Raw genomic sequence first — 20,961 nt, 5'->3', positions numbered from 1 at the left:
GTGCTACCACGCTCAGCTAATTTTTGTATTTTTAGTAGAGATGGGGCTTCACCATGTTGGCCAGGCTGGTCTCAATCTCCTGACCTCAAGTGATCTGCTCCCCTTGTCCTCCCAAAGTGCAAGGATTACAGACGTGAGCCACTGTGCCCGGCCGATTCTGCAATTATTTGAAAACCTACTTTGCATAAGACTTTGAGCCAGGAAAATGAGTGGGACGTAAATTCTTAAACCAGACCCTTGACTCCAGGTTAGTCAAAATCTCCTTAACTTAATGTTGGTGTCTCAAAGCATTTTCCAGTGAACGAGTACTGTTTTGTTTCTTGAAGCCTTTTTCCTGTTAGGAAATAATGCTAATGTAATTAGGGTGGAACCATCTGAAATGCCAAGTCTTTCATTGTTTCCAAGAAAGGTCCTGATTATGCACTACTGTGGGGCCCACATCGCCCTCTGGTGGTAGTCTCAGGGATGCCACAGCTGTGGATTGGTGTTTAAAATAATGGCAAGCCAAAGGAGAGTTGAACTCCTTTGTAGAGACCATGGTCAACAAAATTTCTGTAAAAGTCCAGAGAGTAAATATCTTAGGCTTTGCAGGCCACACAGTCGGTCACAACCACTCAACTCAGCTTTGTAGTGTGAGGCAGCCACAGGCAATACGTAAATGAAAGTGTGGCTGTGGCCTGGCATGGTGGCTCACATCTGTAATCCCAGTACTTTGGGAGGCCAAGGCAGTAGGATTACTTGACGCCAGGAGTTAAAGACCAGCCCGGGCAACATAGCAAGACCTTGTCTCTATAAAAAATGAAAAACTCAGCTAGGCGTGGTGCCATCCATCTGTAGTCCCATCTACTCAGGAGGCTGAGGCAGGAGGATCATTTTAACCCAGGAGGTGGGGCTACAGTGAGCCATGACTGTGCCACTGTACTCTAGCCTGGGCAACAGAGCCAGATCCTGTCTTAAAAAAAGTGTGGTCGTGTTCCCATAAAACCTTATTGAGGGACACTGGAATTTGAATTTTGTATTATTTGCATATGTCATTAAATGATGTCATTTTTTGGCTTTTTTTCCTCAACTATTAAAAAAAAAAACCCATTCTTAGCCTATAGGCTGTACAGAAACAAGCCATGGGCTGGATTGAGCCCACAGGCCATAGTTTGGTGGCCCCTTCCTGGTATAAGATATGATTGGTGTGTCACTGGACTCATAACTTGAAGGAAATACCATCATGTTGTCTAAAACAATTAACTTTTTCTGCACTGAACATCCTAGGCGCTGGTACAGTAAAGGCAGGAAATAGCATCTACTCTATGGTATCTGAGTCGAGGCCCGGCTATGTGGCTTTGGTTAGCATCTTATTTTTCCCTTGGATTACTGGCAATATAAACACACATCTGTACACCATGACAATTTGTTTTTCAAATTCTAGATAAAAACACCATAACAAAATTATGAACACTTATTTACAAATAAGACATTTTCCATGAGCGTGACTCATGACAGTTTTCATGAGAAAGTCAGCGTAGAGGAATATGTGCAATCTTGCATAAGTAATAAAAACATTCAAACGATCCATGTCCTGATAGCACAAATAAGTTCCACCAGGCATCTCTTTTGACTTTACAGCTTTTATTTCCTTTTCCTCATATATCCTTGATGTTGCAGAGAAGAAACTGATCTTTGCAGAAGAGCAGACAAGTCTCATTAGTTGCGGGCGCAGGCTCTTTCAGAGAGCATACTTAGTGAGCGCTTGCACAAAACTTTGCTTTTGAAGCAATCCACTGACCTGGTGAAGATCAAAGTCCAAACCTGTGTGTTTATTGATCTGGCAACTTCGCTTATGGAGAAATACATGTACTAGTCACCAGGATATTTTAATATTGCTCCACACTTAAATACCCAACACTTGTCGCTGAGCTACGGAAGTGTTGATTCCATAAATGTTCCCAGTGAAACCATGTAAGGTAATACCAGTAAAAAAATTTCCAGATGGGTCTTTTGTTCTGTTACATGGACAAATATATCATCACTTAAGAAACAGAAATGCAGCAGTTTGTCTCCAAACAATAGCAAAGATTTTCTTACATGATTCTGTAACTTCTATTTAGTTCATAGAAAAACAGTCCCTTTTCTAGAGAGTGGAAAAATACCTCTCTTCAAGAGACAGCCAAAAGTTTGAAAATTACAAGAATGTGTTCTTTGTAGCCTTTCATCCCTCCCACAAATGGGTCAATAGTGAAAAAAGGATGAAGTTTAACATTCTAGCTAGAAGTGTGGACAAGTGTCAGGTGGACATTTGTCCTCTTTTCTGCTTAGCGACTACTTCAATTTCACTTGAGTTGTGCTTTTATTCTTCTTTGGAATGACAGTTCCAGGCATCATTAAATATTAACAAATGATGATATCAGAGTTCTCGAAATAAAAATATCCATCTATTGTAGTACTAGTCCAACCTGAAGAGAGGGAAGAAATGGAATAGTAAGAAAAATTAGATTGCAATGTAGTACGATAGATATGTCTTTCTAAAAGCTGTCTTAAGGCGGGGTATGGTGGCTCACGCCTGTAATCCCAGTCCTGTGGGAGGCCAAGGTAGGTGGATCATCTGAGGTCAGGAGTTTGAGACCAGCCTGGTCAACATGGTCAAACCCCATCTCTACTAAAAATTAAAAAAAAAAAAAAATTAGCCAGGCATGGTGGCAGGTGCTGGCAATCCAAGCTACCCAAGAGGCTGAGGCAGAAGACTCCCTTAAACCCGGGACGTGGACGTTTCAGTGAGCCAAGATCATGCCACTGCACTCCAGCCTGCATGGTAAAAAATTTAATGGTAAAAAATTAAATTTCTTTAAAATGTCAGACAATAATGGTATACAAAATGGGATATGGAAGAAGCAATTTTATTTCTCAGGGTTTTTACCTTAAATAACCCATTACTGGTCATATTTGGGAAGTATTGAAAACAAGCAGGCAATCTGAGGATAATGTTGACTTGGGAATCCAAAGGCGCAAGACAGAGCGAGACTCCATCTCAAAATAAATAAAATAAAAGCTATCTTAAGCCTAAGTGAAGCAAGTATGAAATTGTCTAGATACATTTGTTGAGATTACAAGGGCTATATCCACTTCACTTACCTTTTCAGAATCTGTACCTGGACATCTCCAGTTGTACAGGTAATACTGCAAATTGCCATCTCCTATACCAAACTTGAGTTTTTCCAAGAATGTCTTATTTTCCATCAAATCCAGTGCATTGAATACATCAAATCCTTTCTGCCAATGTAAAAAGGATTCATAATTTAAAACAAAAAACGAGAGTGTTTTCTATATTACATATCTCACTGTAACAATTCTTCTACTAATAGCTTGACTATGCATTTATAATAGAATTTAATGTCTGTGAAGTATAGCACAGGTTAAGAATTCAGGGCCGGGTGCTGTGGCCCATGCCTGGAATCCTAGCACTTTGGGAGGCCGAGGCGGGTGGATCACTTGAGGTTAGGAGTTCAAGACCAGCCTGGCCAACATGGCAAAACCCCATCACGACTAAAAATACAAAAATTAGCCAGGTGTGGTGGCACATGCCTGTAGTCCCAAATACTCAGGAGGCTGAGGCAGGAGAATTGCTTGAACGTGGGAGGTGGAATTGTAGTAAGCCGAGATGGCGCCACTGCATTCCAGCCTGGGAGATAGACCGAGACTGTCTTTTTTTTTTTTTTTTGAGACGGAGTCTTCCTCTGTCACCAGGCTGGAGTGCTGAGGCGCAATCTTGGCTCACTGCACCCTCCGCCCCCTGGGTACAAGTGATCCTCTTACCTCAGCCTCCCAAGTAGCTGGGACTACTGGCATGCACCACTATGCCTGGCTAATTTTTATATTTTTAGAAGAGATGGGGTTTCACCATGTTGGCCAGGACGGTCTCAATCTCCTGTCCTCATGATCTGCCTGACTCGGCCTCCCAAAGTGCTGGGATTACAGGCGTAAGTCACTGTGCCTGACCCAGACTGTGTCTTAAAAAAAAAAAAAGAAAAAAACAATTCAGTTTAAAATTGTCTTATGAAGCTGGCAGTATTGCTGGATGCGGGGGCTCATGCCTGTCATCCCAGCACTTTGGAAGGACAAGGTGGGAGGACCATTAGAGCCCGGGAATTTGAGACCAGCCTGGGCATTGGCTGTAGGTGTAGGTGTAGGTATAGGACACTGTCTCGACAAAAATAAAAAGATTGGCTGGGCATGATGGTGTACACCTGTGGGCCCAGTTATGCAGGAGGCTGGGGCAGGATTATGTAAGCCCAGGAGGCGGAGGCTGCAGTGAGCTGTGACTGTGCTAGTGCACTTAAGCCTGAGCGACAGAGTGACAGCCTGTATCAAAAGGCTGATGAAGTCAGCGAGATTAACTCAGACATGCAGAATCCCAGAAATTAAAAATGTAGTATGACAGCTCCCACTGGCAGAAAATGACTTATTACGATTTCAGAAATTATTTTGTTCCTGTTTTATTTATTTTTATTTTTTTTTGACATGGAGTCTCACTCTGTCACCCAAGCTGGAGTGCAGTGGCATGATCTCAGCTCACTGCAATGTCCACCTCCCGTGTTTAAGTGATTCTCCTGCCTTAGCCTTCCTAGTAGCTGGGATTACAGGTGTGCGCCACCATGACAAGCTAATTTTTTTTTGTATTTTTAATAAAGACGGTTTCACCGTGTTGGTCAGGCTGGTCTCAAACTCCTGACCTCAAGTGATCCACCCGCCTTGGCCTTCCAAAGTGCTGGGATTACAGGCATGAGCCACGGCGCCCAGCCTTGTTCCTGTGTTAGAAGGGAACAGTTGTCAAGATGGTTTATCTCCAGGATTGTTAATTGTCAGTCTTTCAAGTCCTAACTTGGCTGAAGCTGTTGCCCAGGATGGAAGTTGTAAAGACTTTGATACTATGTTTGTCTTGGGCTGATAATGGGAAATACATTTAAGTAAAATTTTAATGGTAAAAAATTAAATTTCTTTAAAATGTCAGACAATAATGGTATACAAAATGGGATATGGAAGAAGCACTTTTATTTCTCAGGGTTTTTACCTTAAATAACCCATTGCTGGTCATATTTGGGAAGTACTGAAAACAAGCAGGCAATCTGAGGATAATGTTGACTTGGAAATCCAAAGGCACAGGTAAGAGATTTTTCTTTTAATTAATTAGTGAATTAATTGGAGACAGGGTCTCACTCTGTCACCCAGGCTGGAGTACAATGGTGCGATCTCGGCTCACTGCAACCTCCAACTCCCAGGTCCAAGTGATTCTCCTGCCTCAGCCTCCCCAGTAGCTGGGATTACAAGTGCATGCTATCACACCCAGCTAACTTATCTATTTTTGGTAGAGATGAGGGGGAGGGGGGGTGTTCCACCATGTAGCCTGGCTACAATTAAATTTTGAATTTAATTCCTTTAGTTTCAAATTCCTTTAATTTTAAAATTCAGAGACCAAATTTTATTTGGTTGAATAAAAAATTGCTTCTAGTTATTCACTCCACACAAATATTCACTCATGTATCAATATTTTCCTTATATTATGGAATCACATCTTTTTCTTATATTACTTTCCAATATTATATTATGGGCTTTATACATACATACATACATATATGTGTGTGTGTGTGTGTGTGTGTGTGTGTGTGTGTGTGTATTTTTTTTTTTTTTTTTTTTCCTGAAACAGTCTCTGTTGCCCAGGCCGGAGTGCAGTGGTGCATTCTTGGCTGACTGCAACCTCTGCCTGCTGGGTTCAAGCAATTCTTCTGCCTCAGCCTCCCAAATAGCTGGGATTGCCACACACCACCAAGCCTGACTAATTTTTGTATTTTTAGTAGAGACAGGGTTTCACCATGTTGGCCAGGCTGGTCTCAAACTCCTGACCTCAGCTGATCCTCCCATCTCGGCCTGCCAAAGTGCTGGGATTAGAGGCATGAGTCACCATGCCCAGCCTTATATATTCTTATATTATATAAGAGTTAAACATTTCTAATTTGTACATTTTGTCTTTTCTGTTAAACTGCAATAAAATTGATGATGAAAATAGCCACTAAAGTTTCAAAAGAAACTCTTATCAAAATTCTTCCTTTGACCGATGATCAATAGTTTTTTTAAAATCTTGCACACATTCCACCTGTGTGGAAGAAAACCCAGTCAGATGTCTTCTATATTTTGGCATAGACATCTGGAGAACCGACCAGCATGAACAGGAAGGAGTTGGCTTACCGATTTAGCCAGGATAAGCGCATCGCTCATGAGGTCCAGCAGGGGTGTCTCTGTGTGGATGTTGTAGAATGAGTAGGCGGCCTTGAGGCTCTTGTGAGCAGGGTGATGCATGACCGTCGAGGGGAGCGTGTAGAAGCTCAGGAAGTCAGTCAGTTTACCACTGGGGCTCTAGAAGCAAAGGTGCTGTCAGGCAGAGATCTCCTTGAACCAAGCACATTTCTGCTAACTCTGATCTCTCCCTTGTCCCATAACCTTCTCTTAGAACGCAAAGCAACAAGTCATCCTTCTTTCTCGGCAGTCCAATTTGGGTCCCCTTATATTATGCTGGGTAGAGGCCAAGAAGAGCCTGGAGTTGGAACATCAGCCTAAGTGCCTATTGGTGATTTGCGCAAACTTCTCAGGAAATAGAACGTCCTACAAGGAAAGCTTCCCTCAGGCTGACACATGAGTCAATTCTCTAGACTCAGGGAACAGTGATAAAAGCAGATTCATTGTTTTTGTAGAAATAAGAGCTTTAAGGATTAGACGGCTGCCTTCTCCAACTGAAAGATACTGTGTACTATCTCACACTTTCTTAGCATATGGCAAGAATTATATCAGGCTTAAGTGCGGTTGGGTAGAATCTGGAAGCTATTTGGAAGCCTGTGAAAGGTCTTATTATTGCATCAAAATATACACATGTGAATAACTGGAGAATTTTGCAGCAATTGGTCCGGGCACGGTGGCTCACGCCTGTAATTCCAGCACTTTGGGAGGCCGAGAAGGGCAGATCACGAGGTCAGCAGATCGAGACCATCCTGGCTTAAGATGGGGAAATCCCATATCTACTAAAAATACAAAAAATTAGCCGAGCATGGTGGCAAGCACCTATAATCCCGGCTACTCAGGAGTCTGAGGCAGGAGAATTGCTTGAATCCAAGAGGCAAGGGTTGTGGTGAGCTAAGGTGGCGCCACTGCACTCCAGCCTGGGTGACAGAGTGAGACTCCATCTCAAAAAAAAAAAAAAAAAAAAAAAAAAAGAATTTTGCAGCTATCAAAAATAAGGGGTTCGATCTCATTCATTTCATCATCACTGGCAAACTGTCCAATACAATAAATTAGCCAGTATTGTTCAGGTTGTTGTACTTAGCTGTGGTGGCCTTGCTGACTTTTAGAATACAATGTGTTTGAATTACACAGCTGAGGAGGCTGGACCACACACATGCCATTGCTAGTATTTCTTGCAGCGGAAAAGGAAATTCCAGAAGGATGTATGGTCTGGTTTTCAAATGCTTCTGAGTCATCAGATCTTTCATTAGACAGCAAAAACTTAAAGGGATTAATCTACAGAGATTCCTATTGCTCTGTATTAGCAGCTTAATATTGGAGATGAATTCAACCTTCTGGGTTAATACGGATTTTGGATTCTTCTAAGAATTTCTCACATCCGTCTCATACGCTGAGTTACTACAGGCACCTGCAGAACCTGATTAGCTTCCCCACCCCTTTTTCATCCTCTGCTTTCAGAAAACTACTCCTTCACATTCATATTGCTGGTAAAATTACTCTTTCCTCCTTTGCTGTTAAAATGGTCTGAGAATTACCAACTGCTGAGGACGAGTGGGATGATCTTTCCATTGTCCCTCAAACCCCATCAACTGTAAAGACTGATTTTAAAAAACACACTCACAAAAAACCCCAACATGGCACCATGTCTAGGTGGCTAACAGGTAACTTGTAACAACTTTCAAGAAACAAGTAATCCTTATATTACATACATTGTTCCAGGGAAAAGAGAGGATAAGCTCTTTAACTCATTCTAAGTTTGGTATCGAAATAGGACAAGGACAGGGTAAGAAGGGGAAATGAATGGCCAACCTCAGTTGTGAGTACAGAGGAAGATCCTCAATAAAATATTAGCAAACTAGTGCTGGGCGTGGTGCCTCAGCCTGTAATCCCAGCACTTTGGGAGGCCGAGGAGGGTGAATTTTCTGAGCTCAGAAGTTCAAGACCAACCTGGCCAACATGGTGAAAGCCGATCGCTACTAAAATACACAAAATTGGCAGGGCGTGGTGGTAGTTCCAGCGCCTGTAGTTCCAGCTACTTGGGAGGCTGAGGCACAAGAATTGCTTGAACCTAAGAGGCAGAGGTTGCAGTGAGCTGAGATCACGCCACTGCACTCCAGCCTGGGCAACAGAGCAAGACTCTGTCTCCAAAAAACATTTTAAAAAATTAGCAAACTAAATCTAAAAACAGAGGCAGTCTCATACAAATAGAAACCCAAAAATGTGTCACTAGCAGACATACCCTTGAGACTGGCTAAAGGAATTTCTTCAAATAGGAAATAATGAAAGAAGGAATCCTGAAGCATCAGGAAGGAAGGAAGAATAACAGAGCAGAAATCTGGGTTACACATAGTAAATTATGCTTATCCTCAAGCATCGCTATAAATCAGTGTTACAAATCATACTCGATGATTACAACCAAAATCATACTACTGTCTGATATTTAAGACAATATTTGAAAGTGGAAAAGGTAAAGTAACCTAAATAAAAGTAAGGTGACTCAAAGTAATAAATAGTGTTACCCACAGACGATGGTAAGTCACACATATATGTTGTAATACATCAACCATCATGAAAACTATACAAATACACTGAAATGCACTATAATTAAAACAGAATCCTAAAATACATTCAAATAACCCACAGCAAGGCAAGAAAAAAGAAACAGAGGCTGGGTGCGGTGGCTCAGGCCTGTAATCCCACCACTTTGGGAGGCCGAGGCAGGTGGATCATGAGGTCAAAAGAGTGAGACCATCCTGGCCAAAACGGTGAAACCCCATCTCTACTAAAAACACAAAAATTAGCTGGGCGGAGTAGCGCATGCCTGTAGTCCCAGCTACTCGGGAGGCTGAGACAAGAGAATTGCTTGAACCCAAGAGGCGGAGGTTATAGTGAGCCGAGATGGTGCCATTGCATTCCAGCCTGGTAACAGAGTGAGGTTCTGTCTCAAAAAGAAAAAGAGAAACAAAGGGCCAGGTGTGGTGGCTTATGCTTGCAATCCCAGCACTTTGAGAGGCTGAGGCGGGCAGATCATGAGATTAAGAGATCAAGACCATCCTAGCCAACATGGTGAAACCCAGTCTCTACCAAAAGGACAAAAATTAGCTGGGTGTGGTGGTGCGCACCTGTAGTCCCAACTACTCGGGAGGCTGAAACATGAGAACTGCTTGAACCCAGGAGGCAGAGGTTGCAGCGAGCTGAGATAGTGTTACTGCACTCCAGCCTGGCGATAGAGCAACACTCTGTCTCAATAAAAAGCAAACAAACAAACAAACAAAAAAAAAAACAGGAACAAGGACCAGAAGAAACATAAACCAAATAATCAAATCACAGACTTAAGCTCTAACATAGCAATAATGACCTTAAATGTAAGTGGTCTAAATATACCAATCAAAAGGAAGATCGGTAGCATGAGAAAAGAAACATGACCCAGCTACAGACTGTTTCCAAGAAACTCACTTCAAATTCAATAACATGAATAGTTTGAAAGCAAAAGGATGGAAAAAGACCAAACATTAATTTTCAAAAAGCGGGTCTGATTGTAGTAATATACAATCAAGTATACTCCAGAGCAAGGAAAATTATTACAAAGAGAGGTATTACATTATGATAAAAAGATCCATCCACTAGGGAGACATAAAGACTCTAAATATACATGTGAGTATCAAACAACAGCCCCAAAACACATCAAGAAAAATTGACAAATTGACAGTTACAGTTGTGGATTTCCACGCCCCTCTCATCAAGTGATAGAACTGCTAACAGAAAATCAGCATGGAAATAGAAAAGCTGAATAACTCAATTAATCAACGTGGTCCAGTTGGCATACATAGCACAAGCCACCCAACAGTAGTGGTATACACGTTTCACACACCCACGGAATATTCATCAAGACAGACCATATCCCAAGTAAGCATAATCGAATCAAACTAGAAATCTGTAATTGAGAGACAACAGAAAATCTCTGTTGAACAGTGCAATTCTAAGTAGGGGTAGGCTAAAAAGGAAGTCTCAAAGGAAACCAAAAAGTACATACAAGTGAATTAAAATGAAATACAACATACCAAACTACGTCAGAAACAGCTAACACAGCAAGGCAAGTGCAGAGGGAAATTTATAGAACTAAATGCTTACTAGTGACAAGGAAAGGTCTCAAGTCAGTAAGTCCCTCCCTCAAGGAACTAGAAAAGAAGAGCGAAATAAACCCGAAGGAAGGAAATAATAAACACAAGGATAGAAATCAATGACACTGAAAATAAAAACACAACAGGGATTATCCAACAAAAGTCTGGTTCTCTGGGAAACAAATCAATAAAATGACACAAGTCTAGCAAGATTGACAAAAATAAAGAAAGAGAAGACATGAATCACCAATACCTGGGATGAAACAAGAGATATCAGTACAGATTTCACAGCCACTAAAAGGATAAGAAGAGAATACAATCAACAGCTTCACACTCATACATTCAGCAATTTAGGAGAAATGGACAAAATCCTCAAAGACTATTAAAACTCAACTACAGTGAAACAGATCATCTGAATAGTGCTATAACCATTAAAGACATTTAGTCCATTATTTAAAAACTCCAGCTAAGCTCAGATCATTTTAACTGGAGAATTCTACCAAAGAATTAACACCAATTCTCAATTTCTTCCAGAAAATAGAAGAGGAAATAATACTTCCCAACTCCTATTATGAGACCAGTATTATCTAGATATCTAAACCAGACAAGGACATTACAAAAAGACACTCCTGATAGGTAGCTCTCATGAACTCAACAAATACTCTTCCAAATATTAGCAGTCAGTACAACAATGTATAAAAAGAATCATACACCCCGACCAAGTGGATTTTTTTCTAGGAGTCTAAGAGTGATCCAACATCTGAAAATCAATCAATGTAATCTACCATAGCAACAGATTAAAGGAGAAAAATCATATGATTACATCAATTGGAGCATTGGACAAAATCCAATCCCCATTCATAAGAACCCTCAGCAAGTTAGAAACAGAGGAGAATGACCCGAAATTGATTAGGAGCACCCATAGAAAACTTATAGCTAACATCATATCTCATGGTGAAACAGTGAATGCTTTCCTCCCACCATCAAGAACAAGATGAGGATGTCAACCTTCCCCACTCGTACTCAACAAAGCATTGGAAGATCTAGGTCCTGCATTAATGCAAGACCAATAAAGGCATAGAGATTGGAAAGGAAGCGATAAAACTGTCCCTATTTGCAGATGACACATTGTCTATGTAGAAATCCCAAGGAATCTACACATAAACTCCTGGAACCAATAAGTGATTTCAGCACTGTGGCAGGATACTAAAACACAGAAGAAAGCATGTCTACACGCTAACAATGAACATGCAGAAACGGAAATTAAAAATGCAATACCATTATTATCACCCCAAAGGAAGTGAAATACTTAGCTATACACTTAAGAAAACATTTACAGTATCTGGATGTCAGGTCTCCATATGCAAGCCTGGAGCCTGAAAGTCCGAAGTCCTGCTTGCCTCAGCTGAAGTCTCCTATCCGCTGTCTGCGTTCACCATTGTCCCTGATCGCCCAGCGGAGCTTCCCCGGATAAGCCCCCCACCCAGCCCTGCCATCTTAACTGTTCTTATGATAATGTAAATACCTCTCACCCAACCCCACCACTGTAACTGAACGTACTCTGCAACACCCCCCCGCCCCCAAAAAACTACCCAAACCTATAAAACCAACTCCTATCCCACTGCCCTTTGCTAATGCCCTTTTCGGCCTTAGCCACCTGCACCCAGGTGAATAAACAGCCATGTTGCTCACACAAAGCCTGTCTGGGGGGTCTCTTGATTCAAAGCATGCATTTTTCACACTGGATGCTCTTAGAGAATACTGATAAAAGAGATTTCAAAGACTGAAATAAGTGTAGAGACATTCCTTGTTCATGGATTGGAAGACTTTTCAATTATCCTCAAATTCATCTATCAGTATAATGTAATCCCTATCAAAGTGCCAGCAAGGTATTCTGTAGACAAAAATAAGCTTATTCTAAAATGTATATGCAAAAGGCAAAGGAAATAGATTAAAATGATGTTGACAAACAAGAATAAAGTGGGAGAAATTACCTTATACTAAGGCTTCCTATATAGCTATGGCAACCAGGTCAGTGTGGTATCAGTGAAGGGAGAGACATGGAGATCAATGAAATAGAACAGAGAACCCAGAAACAGAACACAATATAAAGCGTTAGTATTCAGCACATCAAAAACCTCTCACAGGCCAGGCATGGTGGCTTACACCTGTAATCCCAGCACTTTGGGAGGCAGAGGCAGGTGGATCATCTGAGGTTAGGAGTTCGAGACTAGCCTGACCAACCTGGTGAAACCCTGACTCTACTAAAAATACAAAAATTAGCTAGGTGTGGTGGCACATGCCTGTAATCCCAGCTACTCGGGAGGCTGAGGCATGAGAATTGCTTGAACCTGGGAGGCGGAGTTACAGTGAGCCAAGATTGCACCATTGCACTCAAGCCTGGGCAACAAGAGCAAAACTCCATCTCAAAAAAAAAAAGCCTTTTACAAATCAGTAAGAAGACTGTGGTCACAAAGTAAATAGCAAATTCAGAAAAGAAATAAACATGGCTGGCAGATTTATGAGATACTCAAATTCATCAGTAATGAGGATAGCAATTAAAAACAAGACTTTGTTCCATACTCATCAGGTGGGCCTAAATTTAGAATGTGACCATACCCACGTGTTGTGAGGATGTGAGGAGACAGGAACTCTCTCATGCTCCTCAGGACCTACAGTGGTGAGCTATGTGGCAGCTTCTAATAACGTGAAAGACAGGTCTGACCACAGACTCAGCAGTTCCAATTCTATGCCCTGGGCAGCAGCTCTCAACATGTGGTCTGTGAACCCTGTGGAACCTGAGACTCTTTCAGAAATCTGTGAGGTCAAAATTATTTTCATAACACTAAGAAGTTGTGTGCCTTGTTGACGTGTTGCCATCAACATCAATGGCGCAAAAGCAATGCTGTGGGTAAAACTGCTGGTGCCTTAGCACAAAACAAGACACTGGCACCAGACTGTACCCGTGGTCACCTTATTCTTCAACACCACCCTAACAGTTCCACAAGTGTCATTTTCACTTAAGCACATCCTTGACAGAGTATTAAAAATTATTAATCTTATTAACTCTCAATCCCTTAGTACCCACCTTTGTTTTTTGTTTTGTTTTTTTTTTTTGAGAGGGAGTTTCACTCTTGTTGCCCAGGCTGGAGTGCAATGGCAAAATCTCGGCTCACTGCAACCTCTGCCTCTGGGGTTCAAGCAATTCTTGTGCCTCAGCCTCCCAAGTAGCTGGAATTACAAGCGCATGCCACCATGCCTGGCTAATTTATGTATTTTTAATGGAGACGGGGCTTCACCACGTTGGCCAGGCTGGTCTCCAACTCCTAACCTCAGGTGATCTGCCCGCCTCGGCCTCCCAAAGTGCTCGGATTACAGGAATGAGCCACCACACCCGGCCTAGTATGCATCTCTGTAATGTTCTGTGATGAAATGGAAGGAAGTATGTGTAAATACTTCTGCCGCACACCGAACACAAAGGATGCTTGGAGGAGAAGTTTTATGTTTATCACCTTGTCTTTACCTCCACTACAAACGTGTCAATAATGTGCTCGCGGGGGAGGAACCAGTGGGCTACTTCCTCTTCATCCATCACTGGAGCCAGGTGAAACTGCTTCAGGTAAGTGTTGGTTAATTCTCGAACTGATTTGATATCTTTTGGTTCCATCGGTCTCAAACCTGAAGTCTTTGTAACCTTGTTAGAGGAAAAACAAAACAAATCCAGAAGTTGTGTAGAAGAGGAATGAAGCTTTGAGCGCTTTGTGCTCAAAGCGTGGTCTGCAGACCAGCAGAATAAGCAGTACGTGGGAGCTTGTTACAGCTGCAGAGCCTGGCCCTGCCCCAGTTCTAATGAATCACAATCTGCAACTCAACGAGATTCCCCTGGGATTTGTACACACATTAAGGTTCGAGAAGAACTGGGTTAAAATACAGGTGAGACAGACAAAGTATTGTATCTTCTTATCTGTGTGGCAACTCTTTGGTCAGTATTGCCCGTGGCCCAAACAAAATCAAAGGAAACACTACAAATTCATTATGGACTCCAGCGTCAAGAATACACCGATATATACATCAATGCCAAGAATGTCAATAGCCTACTTGATGGGACATAGCAATCTCAGCATGACTTCTGGAGGACAGGCTGCCCTCCGTATCCATTGGTTGTGCATCTGTGGGTTCAACCAACCTTAGCTGGAAAATATTCAGGACAAAAAGAACTGGAGAGTCGCATCTGTACTGATCACGTACAGACTTTTTTTCTTGTCATTACTTCTTAAAAATGCAGTGTAACAACTACTTACATAGCATCTACATTGTCTTTGGTCTTACAAGTAATCCAGAGATGATCTAAAGTATACAGGACAGTGGGGCGTGGTGGCTCACGTCTGTAATCCAAGCACTTTGGGAGGCTGAGGCCAGTGGATCAACTGAGGTCAGGAGTTTGAAACCAGCCTGGCCAACATGGTGAAACCCTGTTTCTACTAAAAATGTAAAATTGGCCAGGTGCAATGGCTCACTCTTGTAATCCCAGCACTTTGGGAGGCCGAGGAGGGTGGATCACGAGGTCAGGAGATTAAGAACACCCTGGCTAACACAGTGAAATACAAAAAATTAGCCAGGCATGGTGGCACGCACCCCTAGTCCCAGCTATTCAGGAGGCTGGGGCAGAAGAATCATTTGAACCCGGGAGACAGAGGTTGCAGTAAGCCAGGATCTCGCCACTGCACTTCAGCTTGGGCGACAGGGTGGGACTCCATCTCAAAAATTAATCAATCAAGGCCTACAGGAGGATGTGTATACATTATATGCAAATACACAAATGCTCTACCATCTTATATAAGGGACTTGACCACCCACACAGATTCTGGTATCTGAGGCTCCAAGAAGCAAGCCTCATGGTTTCTGAGGGATCAGGCTTTAAAACAGCCAAGTCTTACATTTTGAAAACACAACTGAGCGACTTGTTTTATTATTCAATAGCCCATGAAAAGCGTGTGATTTTGTAAATCATATCGGGCTGGATAAGAAGGCAAGCATTTTTAATAGCCAAGTATTTTCTAAAGGCAAAGGGGTTTACGGCCATACCACCCTGAAAGTGCCCATCTTGTCTAACAGCAAATGGCTGCCAGGCAGCCTGGCCTTTCCTGCTGCATCTTCTGGGTAAAGGTGATCAGGGTGGGTGTTTAATCACTACTCCAGAGCTCTACAATTTAAAAATTAAGCCATAGGAATCAAAAGCCTAAAAGTCAGGACAGGTCCCTATTTGAATTGATTCAACTGTTGTCCTCATCAAAGCTCCTGACATCACTTGGCTCTCCAGAACTGTTCAGGGCCAGGACACTGGAGACTAGAAGTCAGGAAGCCCAAAAAACAGACAATTTTGAAACTGAGAAATACAGGTTCACTTTTTTCTGTAAACCTCAATTTCACCCCCACCCCCAGCTTGGAGAAATACTAGATACATTCTAAGAGATGAATAACCTGTAAATAAATATTGCTACTCTCACGAAAAACTTCCTGTAGAATTAGGTCATCACAATCCCTGCATGCCCCCAGGTGGAAGCCCAAGGGGGAAACCAGGGTTTCGTTTTTGAAATTGAGTCTCTTGTCGCCCAGGCTGGAGTGCAATGGTGCAGTCTTGGCTCACTGCAACCTCTGCCTCCTGAGTTCAAGCAATTCTCCTGCCTCAGCCTTCTGAGTAGCTGGGATTACAGGCATGTGCCACCATGCCTGGCTAATTTTGTATTTTTAGTAGAGACGGGGTTTCACCATGTTGGCCAGACTGGTCTCGAATGCCTGACCTCAGGTGATCTGCCTGCCTCAACCTCCCAAAGTGCTGGGGTTACAAGTATAAGCCACCGCACTAAGTCAAGGAAAAAAGATTTTCTCTTGAGTGCCAATTCTCATCAACTATTAGCTGTGCTGAGCTTTCTAAGCTTCAGCGACACACTGTGCTGATTGATTATCGATTAGCAGGGGAAAGGGGAGTGGGAGACGCATGTGCTGTATTTACAGAACAAACAGTCCTCAGCTGAATATTTACTCTGAGCCATTCTATTATGATTTATGTCATCTCTAAAGCACTGCAGCTAAAATACCATTTAATAATTTAAATGTAGAGAATTTAAGTCCTTCGCATTGAACAGGCAGCTCACACCTTAGTGTTTTGGTAGCTTTCAAAGCCAACGTGTCAAATGTCCAGGTCTCCACTGGAAATAAATCAAATAAATAAGCACTTCTAAATGTTAGTGGGAACACCAAAAACATATAAAATATATACTGCAGTCATCTGAAAAATTAGTTTCTGCTATGAGGCAGACTCAGTTTGATAAATTTCAATTAGCCTTTCTCAATATCATAATTTTTTTTCGTTACTGGTTCAATATCAAGCAGTTAGATGAAATTAATGAAAGCCACAGGATATATGATATCTGTTAATAGAGAGCATTCAGAAATAAATTTAAAAATTGCCAACTTCCTTCTAGAGCAAAATATTCTTCTGGAGCACAGATCTCATTCACTGAATATCCAACTGTGAAATCACTAAAGCAACTGCCCAGCAGGTATCCTTAAAGCAGCAATTCTCAAACGTTTCAGTCTTGGGGCCCTTTTACACTGTTAATCATGACTGAGAACCTCCAAGGAGCTTTGCTTATGTGGGTTATGCATATCCACACTTATCACATTCAAAATCAAAACTGAGGACATTTGGAAATCAAAGACTCAAGAAATACGCATGTCACATGGCCTCTGGAAGACTTCACAGTACCCTCAGAAGAGAATGAAAGTGAAAAAATTAAATATTAGTGTTATCATGAAAATAGTTTTAAAAAATGACTCCATGGATTCAAAGATCTTGGGGGGACTTCCAGTGGTCCCTGGGCCACACTTTGAGAACTGCTATCTTAGGTCTCTAAAGGTCAGAAAAATAAGCCGAATTTAGACAAGGAGTATGGTGTTTAAATTTATGTAGAAAGTATCATAAGTTTGGCAATGTATGAGCATTTTGAACACATTTTTACAGAAGCATTAAAGCATACAAGCAGACCAGGATGTGTCAGCTATAAAAAATAGAAAGTCCTAGAAAACAGGGTAAGAATATTTACATTTGCTGACTAATGGCTAAAATAATCTGTATAAGAATGAAATAACTTTTGAAAAGCAATGTAAACACTCAAATTATAGCTGTTGTCCTCAGAAAGAAGTAGAAGGCTGTCGGGCTTAGATTAAAATGGCTAGCTTCCATATAATCCAGTAGTGAAGTGGTCATGTTTTCTGTCAGTCCAATAAAACACAGAGAAACATTGGCAGTAACAGAAAAATCTCAGTTTCATAAGCAAACTGTGTATCTGAATCAGGTATCCTTTCCCATGGCCCAACTAATATCCATGATTCACTGGCCTCTATGTAGATTGAAATCTGTGTAAAATCTGCTTATAAGTACATAAGGAAATGAAGCTCAGAGCTCTATTAAAAAACAGTAGTTATCTGTCAAGTATGTGGTGCAAACCGTTTGAGAGCCAAGATTCCAGAGTAGAGATGTAAGCAGTGATTATAGTTATTTACATGATTGAAAAAGGAGGACGTAGAATGCTAACCACTAAAAGAAGCATCTAATGCCACTAAATATAGAACACCTTACACGGCTTGACGCGTCTCAGCAAGCATGTCCTCCCTGCAGCACAATGCTAAGACCTTAGTGGATCATTCTCGGACTTCTCCTGCTTTTTATTGACATCAATTACCTTGCAGGTTATTGATACAGATGCACAAAATCAAACTTGGAAATACTCAATACCAAATCAAATAAAAAAGCCTTCCCCAAACGCTGAAAGGGTGGAGAAGCATGGTAAGACGTGTTTTTTGGGGAAATCTTAGTATTTTAGATAACAGCTGTTAATGGCGCAGGCCCTGCGACAGCTCTGCTTCTGGCCAGCAGACTGAGCAAGTCTATCTTGTGTTCCCATGGCCCCTTCTGTGCCATGCGGATAAAGAGCCACCCTCCTGTGGCTGTTATGATTAGTAAATGAGACTACAGCTGTTACCTGTCTAGCAAAACACTGGTCACAATAAATGTTAGCGCCTATATTCAAAAGGCCATGAAGGAGACATAACGCTGGCACGACTATAAGCAAAAACAGTAATAATGAAGCAGAAAGTGAGACTGATCTATACAGCAAATGATGTATTCCATAAGGTTGCTTTTACGCTGAATGGTACAAAAATGACTGACTGCTAGCAGTGCTATCACCCATCTGGGCCCATCGGAGAGAAAGGGGCATCTTGTAGATACAGTACTTAGCTTCCAAGTTCATCATATCTGTACTTTCATCTCTCTTCTATTCTATTACTGTACTCACTTTCCTTTCCTTCCCGTGACTTAAAAGGCAGAAATGAGACGGGGGCAAACCAATGAGACCTGTTTGCACCTTGACAATCGTCTTTTTCTGCCTTGCTTTATGCTGCAGTGTACCCACAGTGAGCCATTTAGTGGGGCTGAGCCATGGTGCCCCCATAGCAGGTCATGTTAGAGGGGATGGCAGAGGCAGAGGGGCCTAACAGGGAAACACGGAAGTCTGGGGCTTGCATCCCAAGCCTTCCACTTAGTGATATTAATACATCCTCGCCCAAGTGCCAACCTTTATGCACCTCAGTTTCTTCATCTGTAAAATGGGGAGAAGCAGCACTAACTTCAAAAGGTTGTTGTGAGAACGAACTGAATAATGTATTTGAAAGCATTTCATAAACTTCAATTACGGGAGGCGGGGCAGGCAGTCCCTACCACAGCATGACCAGAATAGGACCGCTCCTGGGAGCCCAGGAGACCTGGAAGTAAGATGCCAAAGTCTGGTTTCATAATCAGTGCCTACACCCATGAGAAGATTGATTCTTATACAAAAATACTAAGGCTGATTAACGGAGTCAAGTCAATTTTAGCACCTTAGAAAATAATCGTTTAGTAAACCAATGACAGCTGCTAAAACTCCGTATTCTTCACTCCGTCGTAGGCAGCCTGCATGTAAGTGTGTGTTTTCCTTGTGCATAAGCTAGGCTGCTTGAGGTTCAAGAAACTGAAATTGAGAGAGACCAAAGCGGAATAGCATTTGCCCACAGTGAAAAAAGTAGGCATGCTGGGAGTGTTTGTTTCAATTTACATGTGGCAACACTTCAAACAAAAGATCCCATCGGTGGCGCATAGATTCTAAGATGGCCCCCAGTGATCCCACCTCCTGGGGCTCAAGCTGATGTCATCTGCTCCTGTTACGTGTGGGCAGGACCTGTGATTTAGTTCTAACCAATACAAATGGCAATGGCAGCCGAGTGCAGTGACTCACGCCTGTAATCCCAACACTTTGGGAGGCCGAGGCGGGTGGATAACCTGAGGTCAGGCGTTTGAGACCAGCCTGACCAACATGGTGAAACCCTGTCTCTACAAAAATTAGCCAGGTGTGGTAGCGCATGCCTGTAATCCCAGCTACCAGGGAGGCTGAGGCAGGAGAATCACTTGAACCCAGGAGGCAGAGGTTGCAGTGAGCCAAGATGGTGCCACTGCACTCCAGCCTGGACAACAGAGAGAGACTCTCTCTCAAAAAAAAAAAAAAAAGAAAAGAAAAGAAAGAAATGGCAATCACTACTGGATGTCACTTTCATGAATCAACTGCATAAGGTTCTGACTTCCATCCTGCCAGCAGATTCTCTCTCTAGACTTTCTCTCTCACTGGCTTTGATGAACAAGCTGCCATGCTGTGAGCTGCCCTGTGGAGAAGCCCACGTGGCAAAGAACTGAGGCCCTTGGTCCAACAGCCAGTGAGCGACTCACTCCTGCCAACCACAGGAGCCTGGAAATGGATCTGTCCCTAGTCAAGGTTCAGATGAGACCCCCACCCTGGCTGACACCTGGTGGTGGCTTTAGGAAAGACCTGGAATGAAGCACAGGACTCAGCTCAGCTGCGACCGGATTTCCAGCCCACAGACGCTATGTGATAATAAAAATGTTGTTTTAGGCAGCTCGGGTGATGTTCATTCTTCACATGGCTATAGATAACTAATACACCAGTCAAGCACCAAATAAAGCCAAGTCTGGAAAGCACATTTATATTTTTTCCTATTAAGAATAACTCTTCGTCTGGGCACGGTGGCTCACACCTATAATCCCAACACTTTGGGAGGCTGAAGCAGGCGGTTCACTTGAGGTCAGGAGTTTGAGACCAGCCTGGCCAACATGGTGAAACCCCATCTGTATTAAAAATACAAAAATGGCTGGGTGCGGTGGCTCACACCTGTAATCCCAGCACTTTGGGAGGCCGAGGCGGGTGGATCACGAGGTCAAGAGATCAAGACCATCCTGGTCAACATGGTGAAACCCTGTCTCTACTAAAACTACAAAAAATTAGCTGGGCATGGTGGCGCGTGCCTGTAATCCCAGCTACTCAGGAGGCTGAGGCAGGAGAATTGCCTGAACCCAGGAGGCGGAGGTTGCGGTGAGCCGAGATTGTGCCATTGCACTCCAGCCTGGGTAACAAGAGCGAAACTCCGACTCAAAAAAAAAAAAAAAAAAAAA

At 42.4% G+C, this 20,961-nt stretch overlaps 1 protein-coding gene across 3 annotated transcripts in view; it reads right to left on the bottom strand.

Annotated features, from left to right (window-relative positions):
• Positions 1-1,389: 1,389 nt before the first annotated feature.
• Positions 1,390-20,961, bottom strand: part of NMT2 (N-myristoyltransferase 2) — a 50,825-nt gene continuing 31,253 nt past the window's right edge. For 2 of the 3 annotated variants that reach the window (XM_032243984.1, XM_032243985.1), the window contains 4 exons: positions 13,924-14,094; positions 6,232-6,399; positions 3,124-3,261; positions 1,390-2,447 (listed from right to left, as the gene is read on the bottom strand). In XM_032243984.1, the coding sequence (XP_032099875.1) occupies positions 2,427-2,447; positions 3,124-3,261; positions 6,232-6,399; positions 13,924-14,094 (498 nt within the window). In that variant the 3' untranslated portion in view covers positions 1,390-2,426. The remainder of the gene's footprint in view (positions 2,448-3,123; positions 3,262-6,231; positions 6,400-13,923; positions 14,095-20,961) is intronic. The other variant, XM_032243986.1, reaches the window with a different exon arrangement.

This window comes from Sapajus apella, unplaced genomic scaffold, assembly GCF_009761245.1.
Source record: "Sapajus apella isolate SASKATOON/1434 unplaced genomic scaffold, GSC_monkey_1.0 scaffold53, whole genome shotgun sequence".
In the NCBI taxonomy this organism is placed as follows: Eukaryota; Metazoa; Chordata; class Mammalia; order Primates; family Cebidae; genus Sapajus; species Sapajus apella.
This window is presented reverse-complemented; position numbering and strand designations above follow the sequence as displayed.